Source organism: Zootoca vivipara, chromosome 9, assembly GCF_963506605.1.
Source record: "Zootoca vivipara chromosome 9, rZooViv1.1, whole genome shotgun sequence".
Classification (NCBI taxonomy): Eukaryota; Metazoa; Chordata; class Lepidosauria; order Squamata; family Lacertidae; genus Zootoca; species Zootoca vivipara.
Genome location: NC_083284.1, coordinates 992,577 through 1,010,753, shown reverse-complemented (window position 1 = coordinate 1,010,753; position 18,177 = coordinate 992,577). Strand labels below are relative to the sequence as shown.

The 18,177-nt window shown below is 54.1% G+C and overlaps 1 protein-coding gene across 5 annotated transcripts in view; it reads right to left on the bottom strand.

Annotated features, from left to right (window-relative positions):
• Positions 1-712: 712 nt before the first annotated feature.
• Positions 713-18,177, bottom strand: part of DCTN1 (dynactin subunit 1) — a 59,792-nt gene continuing 42,327 nt past the window's right edge. For 3 of the 5 annotated variants that reach the window (XM_060278288.1, XM_035139187.2, XM_060278289.1), the window contains 22 exons: positions 17,770-17,848; positions 17,212-17,371; positions 16,761-16,865; positions 16,312-16,503; positions 15,505-15,621; positions 14,683-14,835; positions 13,742-13,902; positions 13,434-13,602; positions 12,655-12,723; positions 11,668-11,730; positions 11,414-11,563; positions 11,124-11,285; positions 7,787-7,918; positions 7,189-7,317; positions 6,799-6,941; positions 5,359-5,525; positions 4,278-4,292; positions 3,603-3,736; positions 2,389-2,578; positions 2,178-2,254; positions 1,777-1,866; positions 713-1,633 (listed from right to left, as the gene is read on the bottom strand). In XM_060278288.1, the coding sequence (XP_060134271.1) occupies positions 1,496-1,633; positions 1,777-1,866; positions 2,178-2,254; positions 2,389-2,578; positions 3,603-3,736; positions 4,278-4,292; positions 5,359-5,525; positions 6,799-6,941; positions 7,189-7,317; positions 7,787-7,918; positions 11,124-11,285; positions 11,414-11,563; positions 11,668-11,730; positions 12,655-12,723; positions 13,434-13,602; positions 13,742-13,902; positions 14,683-14,835; positions 15,505-15,621; positions 16,312-16,503; positions 16,761-16,865; positions 17,212-17,371; positions 17,770-17,848 (2,795 nt within the window). In that variant the 3' untranslated portion in view covers positions 713-1,495. The remainder of the gene's footprint in view (positions 1,634-1,776; positions 1,867-2,177; positions 2,255-2,388; positions 2,579-3,602; positions 3,737-4,277; positions 4,293-5,358; positions 5,526-6,798; positions 6,942-7,188; positions 7,318-7,786; positions 7,919-11,123; positions 11,286-11,413; positions 11,564-11,667; positions 11,731-12,654; positions 12,724-13,433; positions 13,603-13,741; positions 13,903-14,682; positions 14,836-15,504; positions 15,622-16,311; positions 16,504-16,760; positions 16,866-17,211; positions 17,372-17,769; positions 17,849-18,177) is intronic. The other 2 variants (XM_035139546.2, XM_035139631.2) reach the window with 1 other exon arrangement.

Genomic DNA, 18,177 nt, shown 5'->3' with positions numbered 1-18,177 from the left:
GGGTCGCCCCGAAGCACGCGAAGGATCCCTCGATCCGGCGCCCCCTCCTCTCGCAGCCGGAGCCAAGGAAGCCGCCCAGCTGGCAGGCGGACTCGGCGCCCTTGCACGCCAAGCAGCCGGGAACGGCTCCCGAAGCCCAGGCGGACTCAGCGAAGCCTAGTCTCTCCTGTCCATGGGGCTGGATCGCCTTTGCCCCGGGAGCAGGGGCTCGGGCGGGAGGGGCCTGATCCCGGGGGCTCCTCCGAGGGACGCTCGTCCAGAGACGCATCATGCTTCGTGCCTGCAGTTAGTTGCCATCGCCGCCACCCTTTTCCATTAGCAAAGTCCTTGTTCTTTGCTGGGGCTCAGGTGCTTTGAAACGACATTCCTGTCCTAGGAGGGTTAATAGCCGGGCAACCCTCGTGCCCTTAGGGTGGCTAAGAGACGTCCGCTTGGAGCCTCTCACTGCCTTGGCTGCACCTGAAGCCATTTCATGCGGATACCTCTTTGGGCATCCGGGAGATTTATATCAATTACATGTTCAATGTAATATCTGTGCACCAATGGCCACTGGGTGGTTTACTGTTATTTAGTGCTATTTGTACATTATTATTACTCTTCTTTCCCCCTTTAATGTTATTTCCCCGTTTTTCATTGTTAAATTTGGAAATAAAGAAGTTATTTTTAAAGGCCCCTCTAACTCATGTGAGAAACAATGTCACACAGTGCAAGCTTGGTTTAAGAGTTCAGTTTATTTATCTCAAGAGCTCCAAGGAGTCAACGTGCAAGAAGGTTTCTGCCTCAAAGTGCTTGTGGATCTCCAGGCTCCAAATGGCTCCTCACCCCCAGTATCCCAACACCACAGAAGCCCCCACCTTGGAGGTCAGCAGAGGAAGAGAAGAGCACTTAGGGGCTGTGGCCAGAGGGGTGGAGCTGCAAGATGAAGTGCGCAGAGAGAGACCTCCGCCACCCTTAACCAAGTGCCCCAGAAAGGCCAGGGGAAGAGACACCCCCTGCCATGCTTGGGCCGTCTGGGGCTGCCTCCAAGCCAGAGACAGCAGGAAGGAAGCTGAAGGTGATGATGAAACAGGTAAAGGGCATGGATCTGGCGACAGCATTCCCTCCATCTTCCCCACCTGGCAGGTGGCAAGCAAGGTGCCTCCCCTTCTCCCTTGCTGGCAGGGGGGGGGGAGCTGCTTGGGAGGGAAAAACCACAGCACACAGAGAAGCTCTTGGGGCAGAACGGACTGTATCTGAAATGGGAGGAAAGCCTGGCCTGAACCGTGAATGGGCAGGTGCCAGTGGAGTGGGTGAGAGCTGGGAAGGAGGACAGTGGTCATTGCGGGCAGAGCTGCCTGCCCAGTTTGAGGAGGGAGGCACACAGAACAAACACAGGCCGTTCAGAGAGTCAGCAGTGCCAGGAGGGCCTTGCACAAACAAGAGTCTGCATATTTCGTGTGTATCTTGTAGGAGGAGAGGCAGCTGCAGAAGGGGGCAGGGTGGGGGAAAGACCCTCTTAGGAGATGAGGCGGGTGTGGAGTTTGTGCAGCTGCTCGGGTGTGAGGACCAGTTTGTGGACCTGGCCGTGGCCCGGCTGGCAAGGGAAGGTCACTTTGCCAATGTAGACGGTGTCGTCCTTCTGCTCCTCTTTGGCCTGGAGGGGAAAGCAGAGCAGGCGGGAGAGTCAGGGGTGTGGCAGCGGCAGCAGCAGCAGCCTCCATTGTGGCCAAGCCCGTCCCCGGAGGCGTGGCCCAAAAAGATGCCCTCCTGCTTCCCTGCCCAGGCCCAAGCGCTCACCTTGAGGAAGGGGGCTGATGGGAAGATGCCAAAGTCGGTCAGGACGTTGGCTCCGGGCTGCTGGAGGACTGTCTCCTTCATGACTTCGTCCTGTAAGAGGAGAAGCACAGTCAGGGCTGTCCAGCCAGAGCCCCCCTGTATTCCCATCCCAGGAGAGGAAGCCACACAGCCCTGGAACAGCTCTCATGTCCCCTCTCCCCTCTCGGAGCAACCTCTGTGGCCCCTTTCTTCCAGGGAACAGGGCCCAGATCAGCTTATTGCTGGCGAGAGAGACAGAGCCTGCTCTTGGGCACGTTGTCAATGGGCAGAGTCTCTGGTTTGGGGGCCCCGGTGCCACTCCCACCCCCTCCACCGTGAAGGGCTCTTGCCCAGGACAGGAGACGGCCAGAGGCCTAGCTTACCTTCAGTTTGTCGATGGTTTCGCTCAGTGATTTCAGGCGGGCCGTTTGCTCCAGGAGCTGGGCTGCTGGGCTGGTTGCTGCAGGGAGGAGAGAGAGACAGAAAAGGCATTGCTATTGCTGCCCCCTCCCCACACTCCAAGGGCATGCTCTGCAGGGATGGAGAGCCTGAGCTGTCCCGCTGCCCCCTCCTCCCAGCCCCTGCCAAGCGCACCTGTCCTCTGCCGCGTGATGTCCACCACCTTGGTGTTGGCGCTCATCTGGTGAAGGGTCTCCAGCAGCTGGCTGGTCTTGCGGTACAGGGAGCTGGAGACCACCTCCTCCCCTTGCCTATCCTTGGCGAGAGAGAGCTTGGGCACCCGCAGCGGGGTCAGCAAGGCCAGCTCCCGCCTCATCTGGGCTCCCTGAAGAGGGGAGGAGAAGAAGGAACAGCAGGGCTCAAGCCAGACACTTTACCACACACAAAAAATCAAACAAAAAGGGGCACAAGCAACCTCCAGCCACACTGGAGCACCCCCTACTCCAAAAAAGCAGTTGCTCTGGACAGCTTATTGTATTGATTATTGCATGTATTTATATCCTGCCTTTTTCCCAGCCCAGAACTCAAGGTGGCTTACACATAAAATAAAACAAGCTAAAAACACAGAAAATACATTCATTAAAATAGAACTAAAACACTGACAGAATTAAAATATTATTAAAAGATCCTTTAAAAACAAAGACAATAATAAAAATCTCATTGGATCTCCAGGAACAGTCAGAAAGAGTCCGTTCCTTGCACCCATGGCCCCCAAACCAGCCCAGGCATTCCTCGCATTCCCTCCACAACAAAGGAGGACAGAACCAGAGATGTGGCAGGTCAAGTTGTGCATGGAGGGGTCATGAAGCAACGTGTGTGTGGAATGGGAGCTAGGAAGGAAGGAAGGAAGGAAGGAAGGAAGGAAGGAAGGAAGGAAGGAAGGAAGGAAGGAAGGAAGGAAGGAAGGAAGGAAGGAAGGAAGGAAGGAAGGAAGTCTCCCTTTGACAAGCCTTGCTTGGTGCCTGGGATTCCTGCCTGCCATGACATGGGGGTGTTTTGTTTTTATACTGTATTTTGTGTTTCTATCTTGTATTTTTATGCTGCGAAGTGCCCAGAGCTCTACAGAGGAAGAGCGGTATACTAATAAACGACGACAACAACAACAATATAATGACCACAAAGGTGAGGATGGCTCAGGTGCCACAGCCTGCGGAGAGCAAGGAGTGTGGGGCAATGGGGCTCCATCCCAGAGCCTGCTGATTCTTCTGTCCATTTCAAAGCAGGCATCCGCCTTAGAGAACCACCTCCCTCCCTCCCTCCCTCCCCCTGCCTGCCTGCAGGGCTCCTTCCCTCCGACCAGGGAATGCTGGGCTGGAGCTGCAAGCAGGAAAGCCGCCTCCCCTGCTCACCTTGAGGCGGTTGTTCTCGTTCTTGAGGTGCTTGATGGACAGCTGCATAGCATCGATCTGCTGGAGGAGGAGAGGGGAGTCCTTCACCTGCACAGGGCCTGAGCCTGCCATCATCACCTGGCCAGCACCCACACCTGCAAAGAAAAGAGAAGAAGAGATTTCCAGAAGATGCTCCTGTGCTTCCCCCCTGCATTCTGGCACAGGAGGGAAAGGCAGGATGTGCCCACATCAGGGCACCACAAGGTGGAGAAGACTTTAGCTGAGTCCAGGAGGAGACAAGAGCTGAAGGCCCAGGAAAACACACGGGAACATGCAGCCAGGGGCAGAAAACGCCCCGGGGAGCAGTTTTGTACAAATAGATGCAACGGCATGCCAAACACTCTCCAGAAAGAGCCCCCACCTCATGCATGTGGGGGATCCAAGACAGGTCTCCAGCCTCACTGAGACATTTGCCCATGCTTTGCACCCTGACATGTGACCTTGCTGTATCCCTCCCCCCACCTTCCTTGGCACACAAAAAACCCACCTCATGCTGGGAATAGGGGGCAACAACTCTAGCAGCTGTCGCAGATTCCCCTCTGCCCCCAAAGGCAGCCTCAGGGTCTCCCTTGTGTCCTTGGGAGATTCCTGGCCCCAGGTGACCCCAGCAGCCCCATGGGGGACATGCCACTGTACCTCTCTGCTGTTCCTCTGCAGTGGAAGCATGGAAGAGACAAGGAGGAGCAGAAATTAGGAGAGGCGTCAGAGAGAAGGCAGGAAAGGCAGCAGCAGCAGCAGCTCCCCTCTGGGTTTGCTTTTCTAGACTACGAGACAAACCTGCTTTTGTGAGCCATGATGGGCCACCCAGGAGGGTGGGTGCCTCTTCTAAAGGGCACTGGGACACCATCTACCCAGAGCCCTGGCCCACGCATGCCAGGGGGGCTCCCTTGCTCTGCAACCCTTTAGGAAAAAACAATAGCCCCCCGGGCATGTGGGAGAAAAAAAGACCCAGAAGCAGCTAGTGTGAATCACTGAACAAAAAGAGGGCAGCACCAGCACGAGGCAAGCCCAGCACAGTTTGAGCAGATCAGCCCTCTTTGAATGGGTACAGATCTCTGAAAGGCAGTGCAGTATGTGAATGTGAGTCTGGTGGCCTCAGCTCAAAGCAAACCCTCCCTAGGACAGCCACTCCAGCCTGGAACATCCCCTGCAGCAGACTCAGAACTCTGAGATGCACGGTCTAAAGAACCCTGTTGGTCTCAATGAGTTTGGATTTGAGATTCATCATCCAAAAGTGCAGAATTTTGCAGCTCTGGGCAAAGGTGGCGAACGGATCCTCTGGGCATCACCTCTGCAGCACTCCAAGCAGGAGTCACGGCGGCTGTGAGCGCGCCAGCACTCAGCAGTGCAAGGCATAAGCCGAGAGCCTCCCTCTCCAAATCCCTGGCTCTTTTGGATCAGCAAGGGAAGGGAGAAAGAGGAGGGTGGGGAGATTCTCACTTGGAAATGGAGAAAATAAAGGGGGAGCAGGAACCAACTTAGCATTCTCTCAAGCAGGGCAGCCCCTGCACCCATCGCCCTGGCTGGAGCCTCAGCAACCTGCCCTGCCCAAGGAAGGAATAACAGGCAGGCAGGGAGTCCAGGAGGTTCCTCCAGCCCCTTCTCTGGAGCTGCTGGCCCTCCAGCACCCCAAGATTCTTGGAGCATCTCTTCCCTGCAGCCTCCCTGCCCCAAAGCATGCACACACACACACACACACACAATCCAGAGGGCTCACCTCCGGTGATGCCAGAGATGACGGAAGTGACTCCCGAAGGACCGACTCCGCGCAGGCCCTCAATGGTGCGCTTGGACTGGTTGCTGAGCCGCTGCTTCAGCTCCTGCTTCTCGGACTCCAGCTGGTCAATGTCCGCTTGGAGGGCATCCATCGTCTCCTCAAACTCCCTGCGGAGGTTAGGAGGGAGAAAGAGACAGAGGAACTCAAGCGGGGGCTTCAAGGGCATGCAGCAGCCCCCCGCCCAGTTTCAAGACCCTTCTTCATCTTGGTTGACCTCCTCCCCTGCACATGTTCCAGCTTGTCAATGTCCTTCTTAAATTGTGGTGCCCAGAACTAATAATTTTGAAACTAATTTTATTGTTTATACGCCACCTATCTGACTGGGTTGCCATTCTGGGTGGCTTTCAGCAACTAGACACAGCATTCCAGGCGGGGCCTGACTAGAGCAGAAGAGAGTGGAGCTCTTCCCTTGATCTGGACACTAGGCCCCTGTTGATGCAGCCTAGAAGAGCATGAGCTTATTTTGCTGCTGCTGCATCACACTGTGGTCTCATGTGAAGACCCTGAGATCCTTTTCACATGCACTGCTTTCAGGTGTCCCCCATGCATCTGATTATTCCTGCCTAAGCCCCAAACCTGACATTTGTGCCAACTGAAATTCATTTTGTTAGTTTTGGCCCAGTTCTCCAACCTGCTATGCTCCTGTTGAATCCTGTTTCTGCCTTCTGAGGTATTAGCTACCCCTCCCACTTTGGTGCCCCCTGCATCCCCTCCCTCCCTCCCTTCATCATTTCCTTTGCCATTTATAAAAGCATACAAAACTGCCTTATACTGGTCCAGCTGAGCATCACTACACTGACTGGCAGCTGCTCTCTGGGATTTCAGACAGTTCTCTCCCACCTGCCCTGCCTGGAGATGCCACTGGGGACTGAGGCTCCACCACTGAGCTATGGGACCCTCCCCACTCCTTGCCAGGAAACAACGCAAATCTGTCCCAAACATCTCTGGGTGTGAGCACACAGCCCTGTGTATCTCAAGGCCAGAGCTGAGCCAGCTGGGCCAGAAAGCAAACAGCCCCTGTTGACCTTTGGGCAAAAGAGCAGAGCGAAGGGAGCAGAGGACAAGAAGGGGATGGGGAAGCTGTCTGAAACCAAGCTCCACCATCACAAGGGATACAGAAAGCGATGGCCAAGGTCTCCAGGATGCCAGATGCTGTGCCAGGGAGCAGATCCAGTCTTGGGCTTGAAACACCCGGGCACACCGAACCCACAGAGCCCTGGCTATGCCTGTCAAGACCCAATGTGTGTAGGCCACATCAGAGGACACGAGAGGATGTGAGTTTGGCACAGAAGATGCCAGCCAGCGCCTCCTACAACTGTCAATCCTCAGAGGACACCCTTCTCCCTCCTCCTCCTCCTCCAGCCCCCGCCCCCCGCTTACTTCTCCTTCTTCTTCAGCAGAGCCTGGGTCTCGTCCAGCTTGGTCTGGATCTTCTCCACCCGGTCATCTGCATCCTTGGAGGAGCTGTCCAGTTTCTTCTCCAGGAGGCTCAGGCGCACATTCGCCTCGCTCAGCTCCTCGCCCTAGGCAGCGGGAGGAAGAGCACTTGTGGGAAGGAGGACGGCCAGGCCTCTGGTGACTGAGCCCCCGCAGGAGGACCCCAAGAGCCGGCTAGAGCTCTTCTCTGCTGATGCTCCATCTCCTCTGGAGCCCAGCAGCAGGAGCGTGGCCACCCCCCCTCTGGAGCAGCCCCTGGAAGACTGGGCCTTCCCAGCCCAACCTGCTCATGGGGAGAAGCAGCTCCTTAACCTGTTGGGGTGGGGGACTCACCTTGATTTTGAGGGACTTCTTCAGCTCCTTGATGACCGTCTCTCGGTCCTCCAGCTTCAGCCCCAGACCTTCAGCATCCGTGATCTCCGCCCGCAAGGCGGCTGCCCGCAGATCCACTGGAGGAGGAGACTGCAAGAGGAGTCCAAGTTGGCTTGCTGAGACATTGACCAGGTTCTGGGAGGCGTCTCGAGATACAGAGCATGCAACGAACCCCTCCCAAGCCCAGGGGAAGGCCCCACACCTTCATTCCTCAAATGATTCAACTGCAAGGAAGGCAGTCCGAGGAAGAGCCCTGAAGCAGCAACCAGACCAGACCAAGGGTGTCCCAGCACCCAGGCCAGTAGCTGCCCCCCCCTGCCTCTGAGGCTCCTGCAAGCAGAACCTGAATGCACAGCAGCACCCTCCCCCCACCTGAGAGCCCACCCAACAATTTAAAATGGGGCTGAAAAAGGAGTGGCTTTCATTGGGGCACAGACACCCTCCCCCAACCAATAGGCTGGCCCCGTTAGCCAAGCACCAGCCAGGGGGATCTGCCCACAAGTGCCTGGCTTGTTGCTGGTGGGTGAGGCCAGCTCCTGCCCTCTCTCCGGAGGCTCACCTTGGCCTGCGGCTTGTCTGCATCGTACTCGCCCTCCTGCATGGCCGTGGCCATCTTGTTCATGGTGGCAATGAGGATGTTGCAAGACTGTCGCAGGCACTCGTGGGGGTTGATGCCTTGCGTGCCGTAGATCTGGAAAAGAATTGGACAGGTCCAGAGGATGCCAACGCACGTCCCTCGGCAGCGCTGATCCCAGACTGAGGTCTGCAGAGAGCTCTCCAGCCCTCCAGCCCTAATTAGCAGCGATGGAAGAGGAAGGTGCCAGCCTCCCCAGTTGGGAGAGCAGGAGAAGCTTCCAAGATCTCTGTACTGAGGAGGCGGAGAGGGAGGTTCCTGAGCCTAACAGGCACCTGGTCACTGGTGCAACCCTCAGCCCCTGTAGTGCTGTCCAATTATATTATTATTATTATTATTATTATTATTAATTGAATTTACATATCACCCTATACCTGGAGGTCTCAGGGCAGTTCAGAGGACAAAATCAAAATATGAAACCACAAAATACATAATCAAAATAAAAACAATAACCCAATAACACACACACACCCCCAAAAAATAACACCACATTTTAAAAGACACCGGATGTCAATCAAATCAATCAAAGGCCTGGTAGAAGAGGAACGTTTTTGCCTGGTGCCTAAAGGTGTTTAATGAAGGTGCCAGACGAACTTCCCTGGGGAGAGCATTCCACAAGCGGGGAGCTATCTGCAGAAAAGGCCTGTTCTCGTGTTGCCACCCTTCGGACCTGTCGAGGAGGCACATGAAGAAGGGCCTGAGAAGATGATCTCAGGGTTCGGATAGGTTCATATGGGAAGAGGTGGTCCTTGAGGTATTGTGGTCCTGAGCAGTTTAAGGCTTCAGAGGTCAAAACCAGCACTTTGAATTGGGAAACTAATCGGTAGCCAGTGCAGTCGGACCAGGATCACTGTAAGATGCTCAAACTGTCTTGCTCCGGTGAGCAACCTGGCCGCTGAATTCTGCACCAGCTGAAGTTTCCGAACCATCTTCAGGGGCAGCCCTACATAGAACTCATTGCAGTAATCTAACCATAAAGTTACCAGAGCATAGACGGCAGTAGTTAGGCTGTCCCTGTCCATATAGGAGCGTAGCTGGGCCACCAGCCGAAGCTGATGGAAGGCACTCCAGGCCACTGAGGTCACCTGAGCCTCCAGCAACAGCAAAGGATCCAGGAGGACCCCCAAGCTACAAACCTGCTCCTTCAGAGGAAGTGTAACCCCATCAAGAACAAGTGACCTCTCAGCCATCCGGTCTAGGGAACCCCCCACTAACAAACCTCCGTCTTGAGACTTCCAGTCCACCGCCATTGCTGACTGGTGGGAAAATCTCGAGCTCCGAGATTCTCTAGCACTGTGAGGGAAGGGGGAGCCGTGAGAGCGCCGCGGACCCCCGAAAGAGCTCCAGATCGAGCGTTCTGGAGACGTGGGGACTCAGCTGCACCTTTTTCTGTCTCCTCCGCCGCCCGGTAGCCCTATTACGGGAGCCAAGAGTGAGCGGAGTGGAGACGTGGTGCCTTGAGTCAATCTGCTACCCTCGCAACATGAAGCTCTGAGCCAGCAGCCTGTGGAGCGGTGGATTTTTCCAGATTTAAAGGATTTGAAAACATTGGACACCGTGAGTAAAGGAAAAGGATTTTAAAATTTTTAATTGGACACGGAATTTGTTTACCTCTTTGAGGCTGAAAGCTGTCAACATTGAAGAGAGTATAAAATACAAGGTTGTAAATAAGAAGTTTGACAGCTGCTTTTTTCATAAATGGATATATGAGTTTTAAGATATGAAGAATTAAAAATGAGAGTTTGACACCAGATCGGGCATAATTTTTCTTTCTGAAATTTGGAAATACGAGCTGCGTCATTTCCTGCTGTAATCTGTGCTGTTCCCACAAAATTGGAGACGACCAGGATGTCAGTAGACACAACATCATCTGACTTTATTGACTTTGAAAAGGAACTTTTGGAATTGCTTTTGGATTTTAGGGATGAACTGCGTCAGAATGCTATACAGATTTAAAAAAATAAGACAGAACTGTGCGGAAAGTGAGAAAGGACTAATCTCAACAAAGTATGAAGAGAAGCAAGATGAACAATCATCAGCCATGGACAATGTAATTGAATTTAAAGATGATGAAGAAGCTGCATGGAACATTGTTCCCTCAGTGAGAGGGGGGAAACAGGACTCATGCTTGATTCAAAGAGCCTTCAAAGAAGAACCAGCATGTAATAATGCCCTCCCATGCTGGGGCCAGAACTTAAGGGGAACCAAAATTGAGACAGGGCTGAAAAGTGGAAATGTAGTTGGATGGTATTGTGCAACAGCTAGGAAATTGGGGAGGCAGCAGGGGACGAAGAAGGGAGAGTGGTAGATAGGTGGTGAAAGAGCAGGAGTGGGGTGAGAGAGTAATAATGGATGTTATTTTCTGACTGATCAAGATGGCCCGAAACTGGAACGACCTATGGAACTGGCTGATTCATCTGGGAGACCCTGAGTCCGGGGGGGGGGGGGCGCTGAATTAGATTTAAGTGTTTAAATGTTATTATGATAAAATAAATACTGTAATATTTGAATGTATGGAAAATTTTTGGGTATAAATATGAGGCTAAGGGGAGAAATAGAGGATGGGAAAATAAATTTAGATTTGGATTAAGATAAATTACGGGTGGAAGATAGTCGATACATTGAAGAATAGAAACAGTTGTGAGATAATGAAAAAATGTGTTAGAATGATTTAAGATAACAAATGAAAATTGCTTAATTTGGAGTTAAAAATGGACCCAGTGCGAGGGGAATCGAGGAAGTCTACAATGTTGATCAAAATGTTAGATGTGATGTTTTTTTTTATATTTTTATTCCTGTTTTTTTGTGTGTGAATTTTTTATAATTTGGAATGTTAGAAAATCAATAAATATTATGGGGGGGGGGGGGAACAGTGCCTCCGTCTTATCTGGATTGAGTTTCAGTTTGTTGGCTCTCATCCAGTCCACTACTGAGGCAACTGCTCAAGGGAACCAAGCAGCAATACTTTGGAGCTCTTACAAGAGCCAGTGGGGGTGAGCCTCCTGCTAGGGAGGCCAGCGAGCAAATCCCCGCTCAGCTAGGAAGCTCCCTGGGTGACTTCAGGCCAGTCACACACTCCCTCGGCCTACCTCACAGGATCCTTGTGGGGTGCAACAATCAATCAATCAATCAATCAGTAGCTGTGTGAGAGCCAGGATTTAACCCTGCCAACCCGCAGCAGCAGCCCCCCCCCCCGTGATGCTGCAGGGGATCCTGCTTTGCCCACTGATAGACGCAGCCAAATGCAGCGGAGGCCCCTTACCTGCTCGCTGGCCTTGAAGGCCAGGTCTTCCAGCTTCACAGCCTGGAGACCCTCGTTCTCCGTCAGAGGGGCAATCATCTGAGCCCCTGCAGCCGCCACCTCCTGCAGCACAGCCACCACCCACGTCAGGTGCTTGCGGCAATCCATCAGCGTGTCTGCCACCTGGGAGATCAGAGAGGATGCAGGGCAGGATCAAGAGGCAGCCATGCACTCAGCTTCTGAGAAAGGGACATGCTACCCCTGCAAGGGGGCTGGAGGCCCAGCTCTCCGTCCCGGGCCAGGCCACCCACCTGTTGCCCAAAGCCGAGCGCTGCAGGGATGCCAGGGGCGTCGGTGCCAGGCATGCGGCGCCGGATCTTCTTGCAGAACTGCCGGATGTCGCTACAGGAGGTCTCCAGGTCCTTCAGGAGGATGGCCAAGTCGGACACCTCCTGCCCGGTCTGAAAGCAGGAAGAAGGGCAACATCAGGACCCATGGCTGGTACAAGCAGCCTCGCCAAGGAGACCCACACCTGGCTGCCACCTCAGGGGGTGGATGGGCTTACCTGCAGGAAGGACCGCAGCCTGCCCACCTCCACGCTCATGCAGTCCAAGGCACTCTGGGTGAACTGCAAGCAAGCAAAGGCACTGTTACCTGGGCCTGTGCAGGACAGCCTGTTCCTGCTGCAGGCAAAGGCTGGGAAGGTGCTTTGGATGTGGCTCATGATGTCAAGCTCCCTGGGGAGGGGAGACTGATTTTGGGGGGCTCTGAAGACAGCAGGGTTTCACTCCATATTTTTTTTTGTGTGTGTGTTTGTTCTGAAACACACACACACACACACATTATGGGGAGGCCGGAATGATTAAAATTCACACAGGAGAACGAATATATGTGAAATCTCTTTTGATGCTTATCTCAGCAGCTGTGGAAAAAATTGAATGAAAGAAGAAAACATCTGAGTGACTGTAGGGGAAAGATCGGGATTATTACGGACTTTGAGTGACGATTTGGACATTAGAATAAAGACGGCAGTGTGGACAGTTGTTAGGAATCCCCAAATTTTAAAGCATGGGAACTCAATTTTTTTTTTTTATGATTTGGCATAACATTCGGTTTAATTGATTTGTATAATTTGAAATAATGGATGTGATATAATTGTGTTTTAATTGGAAAATTAATAAAAATAGATTATATATAAAAAAAGAAACACACACACACACACACAGGGAGAGAGAGTACCTTTTTCTGGGGGAACGCAAGGGAACGCATACCCCAAAACATTTTGTGAATTTAAGTTTGGCCTCATTGAGGGGCAGTATTTCAATGAGTAGGAAAATGAGAGTATCCCTAAATATTTTTAAAGAAAAAAGCAGTGTGTGTGTGTGTGTGTGTGTGTGTGAGAGAGAGAGAGAGAGAGAGAGAGAGACCTGGGAGAGACCAGGGTTCGAATCCCCCCACTCAGCCGTGAAGCTCACTGACGACCTTGGGGGCCAGTTGCTGCCTCTTTCAGCCTATGAAGCGATGGGGAGAGCCACGAATACCACATGCTCACCTTGATGTGGTCAGCCAGCTGCATAGTGCAGTCCTCCGCCTGGTCAGCCAGGTGGATGCTGTACAGGTGCTGGAAGGGAGAGAAGAAGAAGAGTTTGGATTTGATATCCCGCTTTATCACTACCCGAAGGAGTCTCAACGCGGCTAACATTCTCCCCCACAACAGACACCCTGTGAGGTGGGTGGGGCTGAGAGACTTCAGAGAAGTGTGACTAGCCCAAGGTCACCCAGCAGCTGCATGTGGAGGAGCGGAGACGCGAACCCGGTTCCCCAGATTACGAGTCTACCGCTCTTAACCACTACACCACACTGGCAGTGAGGGGGGCAGCTCCAGCTGGCTTTCAATCCACCTCAGCCAAAGCCACCAGCCAAGGCAGTGCCAGAGGGCCGTGCCCCCCCCCCCCCCAACATGCCAGCCTTGCCCTCTGTTGATCTTGCCACCACCAGGAGAGCTGCAGAAAACACAAGGGTGTCCACCCTTGAAAGAAACCAGAGCAGCAGCATGGCAGGACCGGATTCTGCAGACAACCTCCTGGGAACCAGGCCTGGAGACCCTGGGCTCGTAAGAGAGCCCCAGCCGCTCCATACTCGCAGTCTTTTCCTGGCACTGGGGGGAGGCGGAGCCAGGGCTTTAATTAGGGGAATGGGGAAGATCCCCCTTAGCTTTTGCGGGGAGTGCCTGGTCAAAATTGAGAGAGGGCAGCCAGGAGATGGGGCTAGAGGATTTCATGAAATCCTTTCCCTCCCCTTGCTGTGGTCCTGGGGGGCAGGGCCCCTCACCTGATAGTACTTGATGGCTTTGGTCAAGGGCTCGACGTTGACGGTCTCATCCAGCTGATCCTTGTGCAGCAGCTCAATCAGGAAGTCCAGGGACCTCTCATGCACACTCATTTCGGGATACAGGGTCCCCACTTTCTTGTAGATCTCCACGCTGCACTTGGTTAAGGCCCTGAGCAAGGGGGTGGGGTCAAGAGAGGCAGAGGCAGAAGCCATCAGGCTCAGCCAGGAGGAGGCACAGAAGCCACCCACTCAGGGGGCCCTGAGCCGTTTCAAGGGGACTCCTGGGACCCCCGGGCGGGAGGACTTACTGCTCATATTTGTGCAGAGTGGCTTGCAGGAGGCTGAGGGAATACACCAGCCCGGCAGCAAAGCTCAGCTGCTCCCCTGGCGCCCCCCGGAGGCCAGCGCGCTCGGCACAGTTCTCGTTCAGCTCAAATTTCTCCTGGGCCTGCTTGCTGATCAGCTCAGCCTGTTCCAGAGAGAGAGGGAGGGGAGATGTCAGAGATTCAGCGTGACCCACCCCATCCCACTGCATTGCTCCAGAATTATCCCGGGTAAAGGAAAACCCCTTTTCACACAGTGCAGACTTAAAACTGCAGAGCTCCCTCTCGCAGGAGGCAGTGATGGCCAACAACTTAGGAGAGGAGACCAAGCCTATTTTGATGTTAGATGATGTGGTAGGTAGTATTATTTTGCTTTGTAAAATCTATTGGGTTGCGGGGGGGTGGGTAGGAATAGAAATGCTAATTTATCTTTTCATAGCCCCGAGTTGTAACTTAGGGGGGGGGGAGTGAGCATCTGGTTGCTGAGAATTTGGGATGTGGTATGTATGGTAAAATTAATTCACCTATAAGGGAAGGAGGAGAATTAAATAATAATGTTCTTCTTAGCAAAACTGGTGTTGAAGTAAGTTTTATTCTGAATAGACCCTGGTCCTAACTTAAGTCATATTTACTAATTTCAGCAGGTCTATTCTGAGTAAAACTTAGTTTGAATACCACTTGATATATATATTTTTAATCTATTGTAATATGAAGGTTAAAGGTTTTCTTCAACCATATATATTACTGGGTAGTGTTTGAGGAATTTATAAAGTATAATAATGATTCAGGTTCAGGTTAGAAATTTCAGACAACATAGTTTTTTTCTGTAGGAAACATATTAGCAGAAACTTAATTATTTACTGACCTAAATCATTTGTGGTTGGCATGTTTCTGTTGAAAAGGAAGACATGGTCCCCCCCCCCTACCTTGCAGATGAGCCGTGGGATGAGCAGGAGCACCAGGACGCAGTCGTGGTCCCCGCCATGGCGCAGGAAGCTGTCTGGCATGAAGGAGGTGAGGAGAGAGACGTGCCGGTTGGCCTGCTGCACCTCCATCTGGCGCAGCTCCATCTCAATGGCCTGGAAGACGACGGGGGGGGGGAGAGAAGTCCATTGAACACCCCCGTTCTCTGGCTCTCAGGGCTGCAAGCGACACTTTGGGGGCAGCACCAGGAACACCTCCAGGCCCCCCGTGTGACCAGGCACAGGAGAGCTGGAACCCCACAAAACCCCACGACTCTCCAAGATGTCTCCCGCTGCTGCTGCTGCTGCTGCTCTACCGCTTGTGCCCCGTGGGGCTTTGCTCTTGATTCCACAAACCCGTATGGGATGAGCCTGAAGGTGTCCCAGGAGCCCTGACAGACTATCCTGAACCTGTATTTATTTGTTTTACTGATATCCTGCTGCAACCTAGTAAACTATTCTCGAAAATACAAGCATAATTCAAGGTTATTATTCTAATCAGAAACTAGTTTCTAAAAAATCACCTCTGAACTTTCAGGTTCACAGACTTCAGAAAGCAGGTCTGTCAGAACTGAAACTATCTGTAACGTTATTTTGAAGCACTGCTTTAAGAATAGCTCAAGAGTGTCTTCCTGGCCCCCGCTCTTCAATTTCTAACATGGGTTTGGTATGGAAAATGGGGCTCTCTCTCCCCCCCCCCAGTCACCCACAGCATGCCAAGTGAAGCGGATGGGATGAAGCAGGATTTGGCCCTGTCTATCCCTGCTGGTCTCCAGCTGAGCATACCTTGGCGTGAGCTTTGGTCTCCGCAAATTTAATCTTGAAGTCAAACATTTCAGGTGGAGGCTGCTGTTGCCTCTCCACAGAGGCCTCTTGCTGGTTCATCAATTCCCGGTTAACATCCTGGAACATGGAGAGCAGGAGTGAGGCATGCTGGGAAAACAGTGCCAGAGGAGGAGGAGGAGTGCATGGCTCAAGCGGGAACCAGGAGAAGCCCCCAAAACCCAAAAGGCACCTGAGGGGGCTAAACTGGAACCGAAGAGGAAGAGAGCACACAGCGCCGTCTTAAGCGCCCCTGTCGCCATGGTGTGCCGGATCTCTCCGGCGCCCTATGCCGCCCCGTTTCCCAGCGCGGTGGGCAGGTGGGCGCAGCGCGCAGCGTACCGGCCGGCCAGCGGGCGGGCGCAGCTCGCGGCACCCTCCTGGCGGGCCGGCGCCATGGTGCCCTGCGCCACCGGGGGTCTATGATGAGCCGGCCCTGAGAGCACATACTGTATAGGTGCATAGAGATTTTGTGGCACCTTATCGCCTCCTGGCCTCAATGCAGGAGATGTTGGGCCCGAGGGGCAGCCTGAAAAGAGGAGACCCACATGCGGCCTCTCCAGTTCCTGTTCCACACAAGGCTCCTTGCGCTGATGCTTGCCCATCCCTCTCATGCGCTTGGAAACAAAGCCCTTCCCATTGCACAGGCATTTTCACTGGGGGAGGAGGCCTGGCACTCTCCAAACGGGGCAGGAGCCCGCCATTCCCTCCCCAAGGCTGTGCAGAGGTCCTCCATCTCCCAAGCCTAGCCTGCTCTGAGCCCCACCTTACCTGCAGGTGCGCGGTCAGCTCCCGATACTTCGTGATGGTCTGCTGGTAGTCGGCCACCGTCTCCTGAGCCGCCTCCACGCGCTTCTCCGCCTCTCGCACCCGGGCAGTCGCCATGTCCAGCTGCTCTCGCAGTTCCAGCTCTGTCTCCCTGGCGTTCTCCTGCAGCTCATCGTTCATCTCGTTTATGGCTTCCTGGAAAGGGGAAAGGGCGTGGGGTGTGTGTGTGTGAACATGGAGGATGCAACAGCATCAGGCCCTTGGTGGCCAAAGACTGACCAAACATCAGCAGCGACAAGGATGCGGAGGGCACCCCACAGCCTGCCTGGGGGCCACGGCAGCATCTGGGGAGAGACACGCAAGAGGCCCCCACTTCCTCTCGCCACAAGGCAGATAGAACAAAAGCCAGCCTGCTCCCCCTCCCCTCCCCTCCCTGCTCCCCTCACTCTCACCAGGTCCGAAACAGTCTCACGAAGCTCCCGGACCTTCTCCTCCAGATCCAGGTTCCTCTCGGTCAGTGTCTCCACCATCTCCTCAGCCCCCAGAGCAGCATCCACCTGGGAGAACGGCACACAGGGTTGGGCCCAGGCCTGGAACAATCTGGGCACAGTCTCCCCATCCCAACGCCTGCCCCGGAGAGCAGAGGGAGCCCAGCCCCAGAAACCAAGGCTGAACCTCTGACCATTGTCATCGCGACTTCCTTATTATTGGTTGTGCTTGTTAGTTAACTTTTCTCACAGAGTACTCTACTTCCATGTTTGGGAAGGAGGGCTGGGATTCTGGCCAGGGGTGGAAGCTGCCCACCTGCCTCCAGGCCACGCACGGCCTCCAGCCCACCCACTTCTCCTCAGTGACCCCCAAGCACAGCTGAGCACATGGCTGCCTGGCCAGGGGCACACATGCCTGCTCCTTCAGCTCGTCAATGGTCCTCTCCGCCTGCTTCAGCTCCTCCTGAAGCTTCTCCTTCTGCTGCCGCAGGGTCTCCAGCTCCGTGTTCTTCTTCTCCATGTGCTTCTGGAGCTTGACGTGCTCCTGCTTCTCGGAGGCAGACAGGTCCCGCATCCTTCCGAGGCCAGGGGGAGAGAGAGGGCGGCTCAGAGTCACGCACCAGGCCCACCGGGATGGGAGGGCAGCAGAGCCATCTCCCAACTCAGGACGGAAGGCCCTCCCAAGCCAGACAGGGGAAGGAGGAGCATGACACTGGCATGGAGAAAGAGGGGAAGGCACGTACTAGAAAAAGGCTTCTCCCCACCCCTGAAATATCCTCAGGCAAGCCTGGGCCCAGTTCCAAAGAGAGAAGCTTCTCTGGGAGTGGGTCACCTTCCTTCTGCAACAGAAACAGCTGACGCCACAGACCCAGGAAGGGTGGGACAGGATCCTGCCTTAAGGGGCTGCAGGAACCAGGACACCAGGCGGTGTGGGCATCACATGGAGGTGTGTGTCGCATGCTTGTCTTCTTACCGCACCAGTGCCTCCTTCAGCCGGCCATTCTGCTCCTCCAGCTGCTTGACGTGGTAACTGGAGGCAGCACCGTCAGATCCTAGAGAGGTGGGCAGGAGCATGTGAAAGCCCTACCAGATGCAGGCAGCTGGCGCAACTGGCTCCCTGGCAAGCAACATGGTGCGTGGGAAGCCGGGCCAGCCTCTGGCTCAGCAGGCAGCCACCCCAGCCAGTCTATGGGAGGAGGGGCATCTCAGCTGCCTTCCTGCTAGTAGGGCACCCTGCTGCTGTGGGGGGTCCAGGCCTCTCCCAAGGATGCAGCCAGCCAGGTGAGGCCACGGGAGAAATCAACCCTTCCACTGCTTGGAGAGCTTTTTCTCCCTGAAAGAAAGGCCAGGGCCACCCTCCTGGAGACCCCGCCGCTCTCAC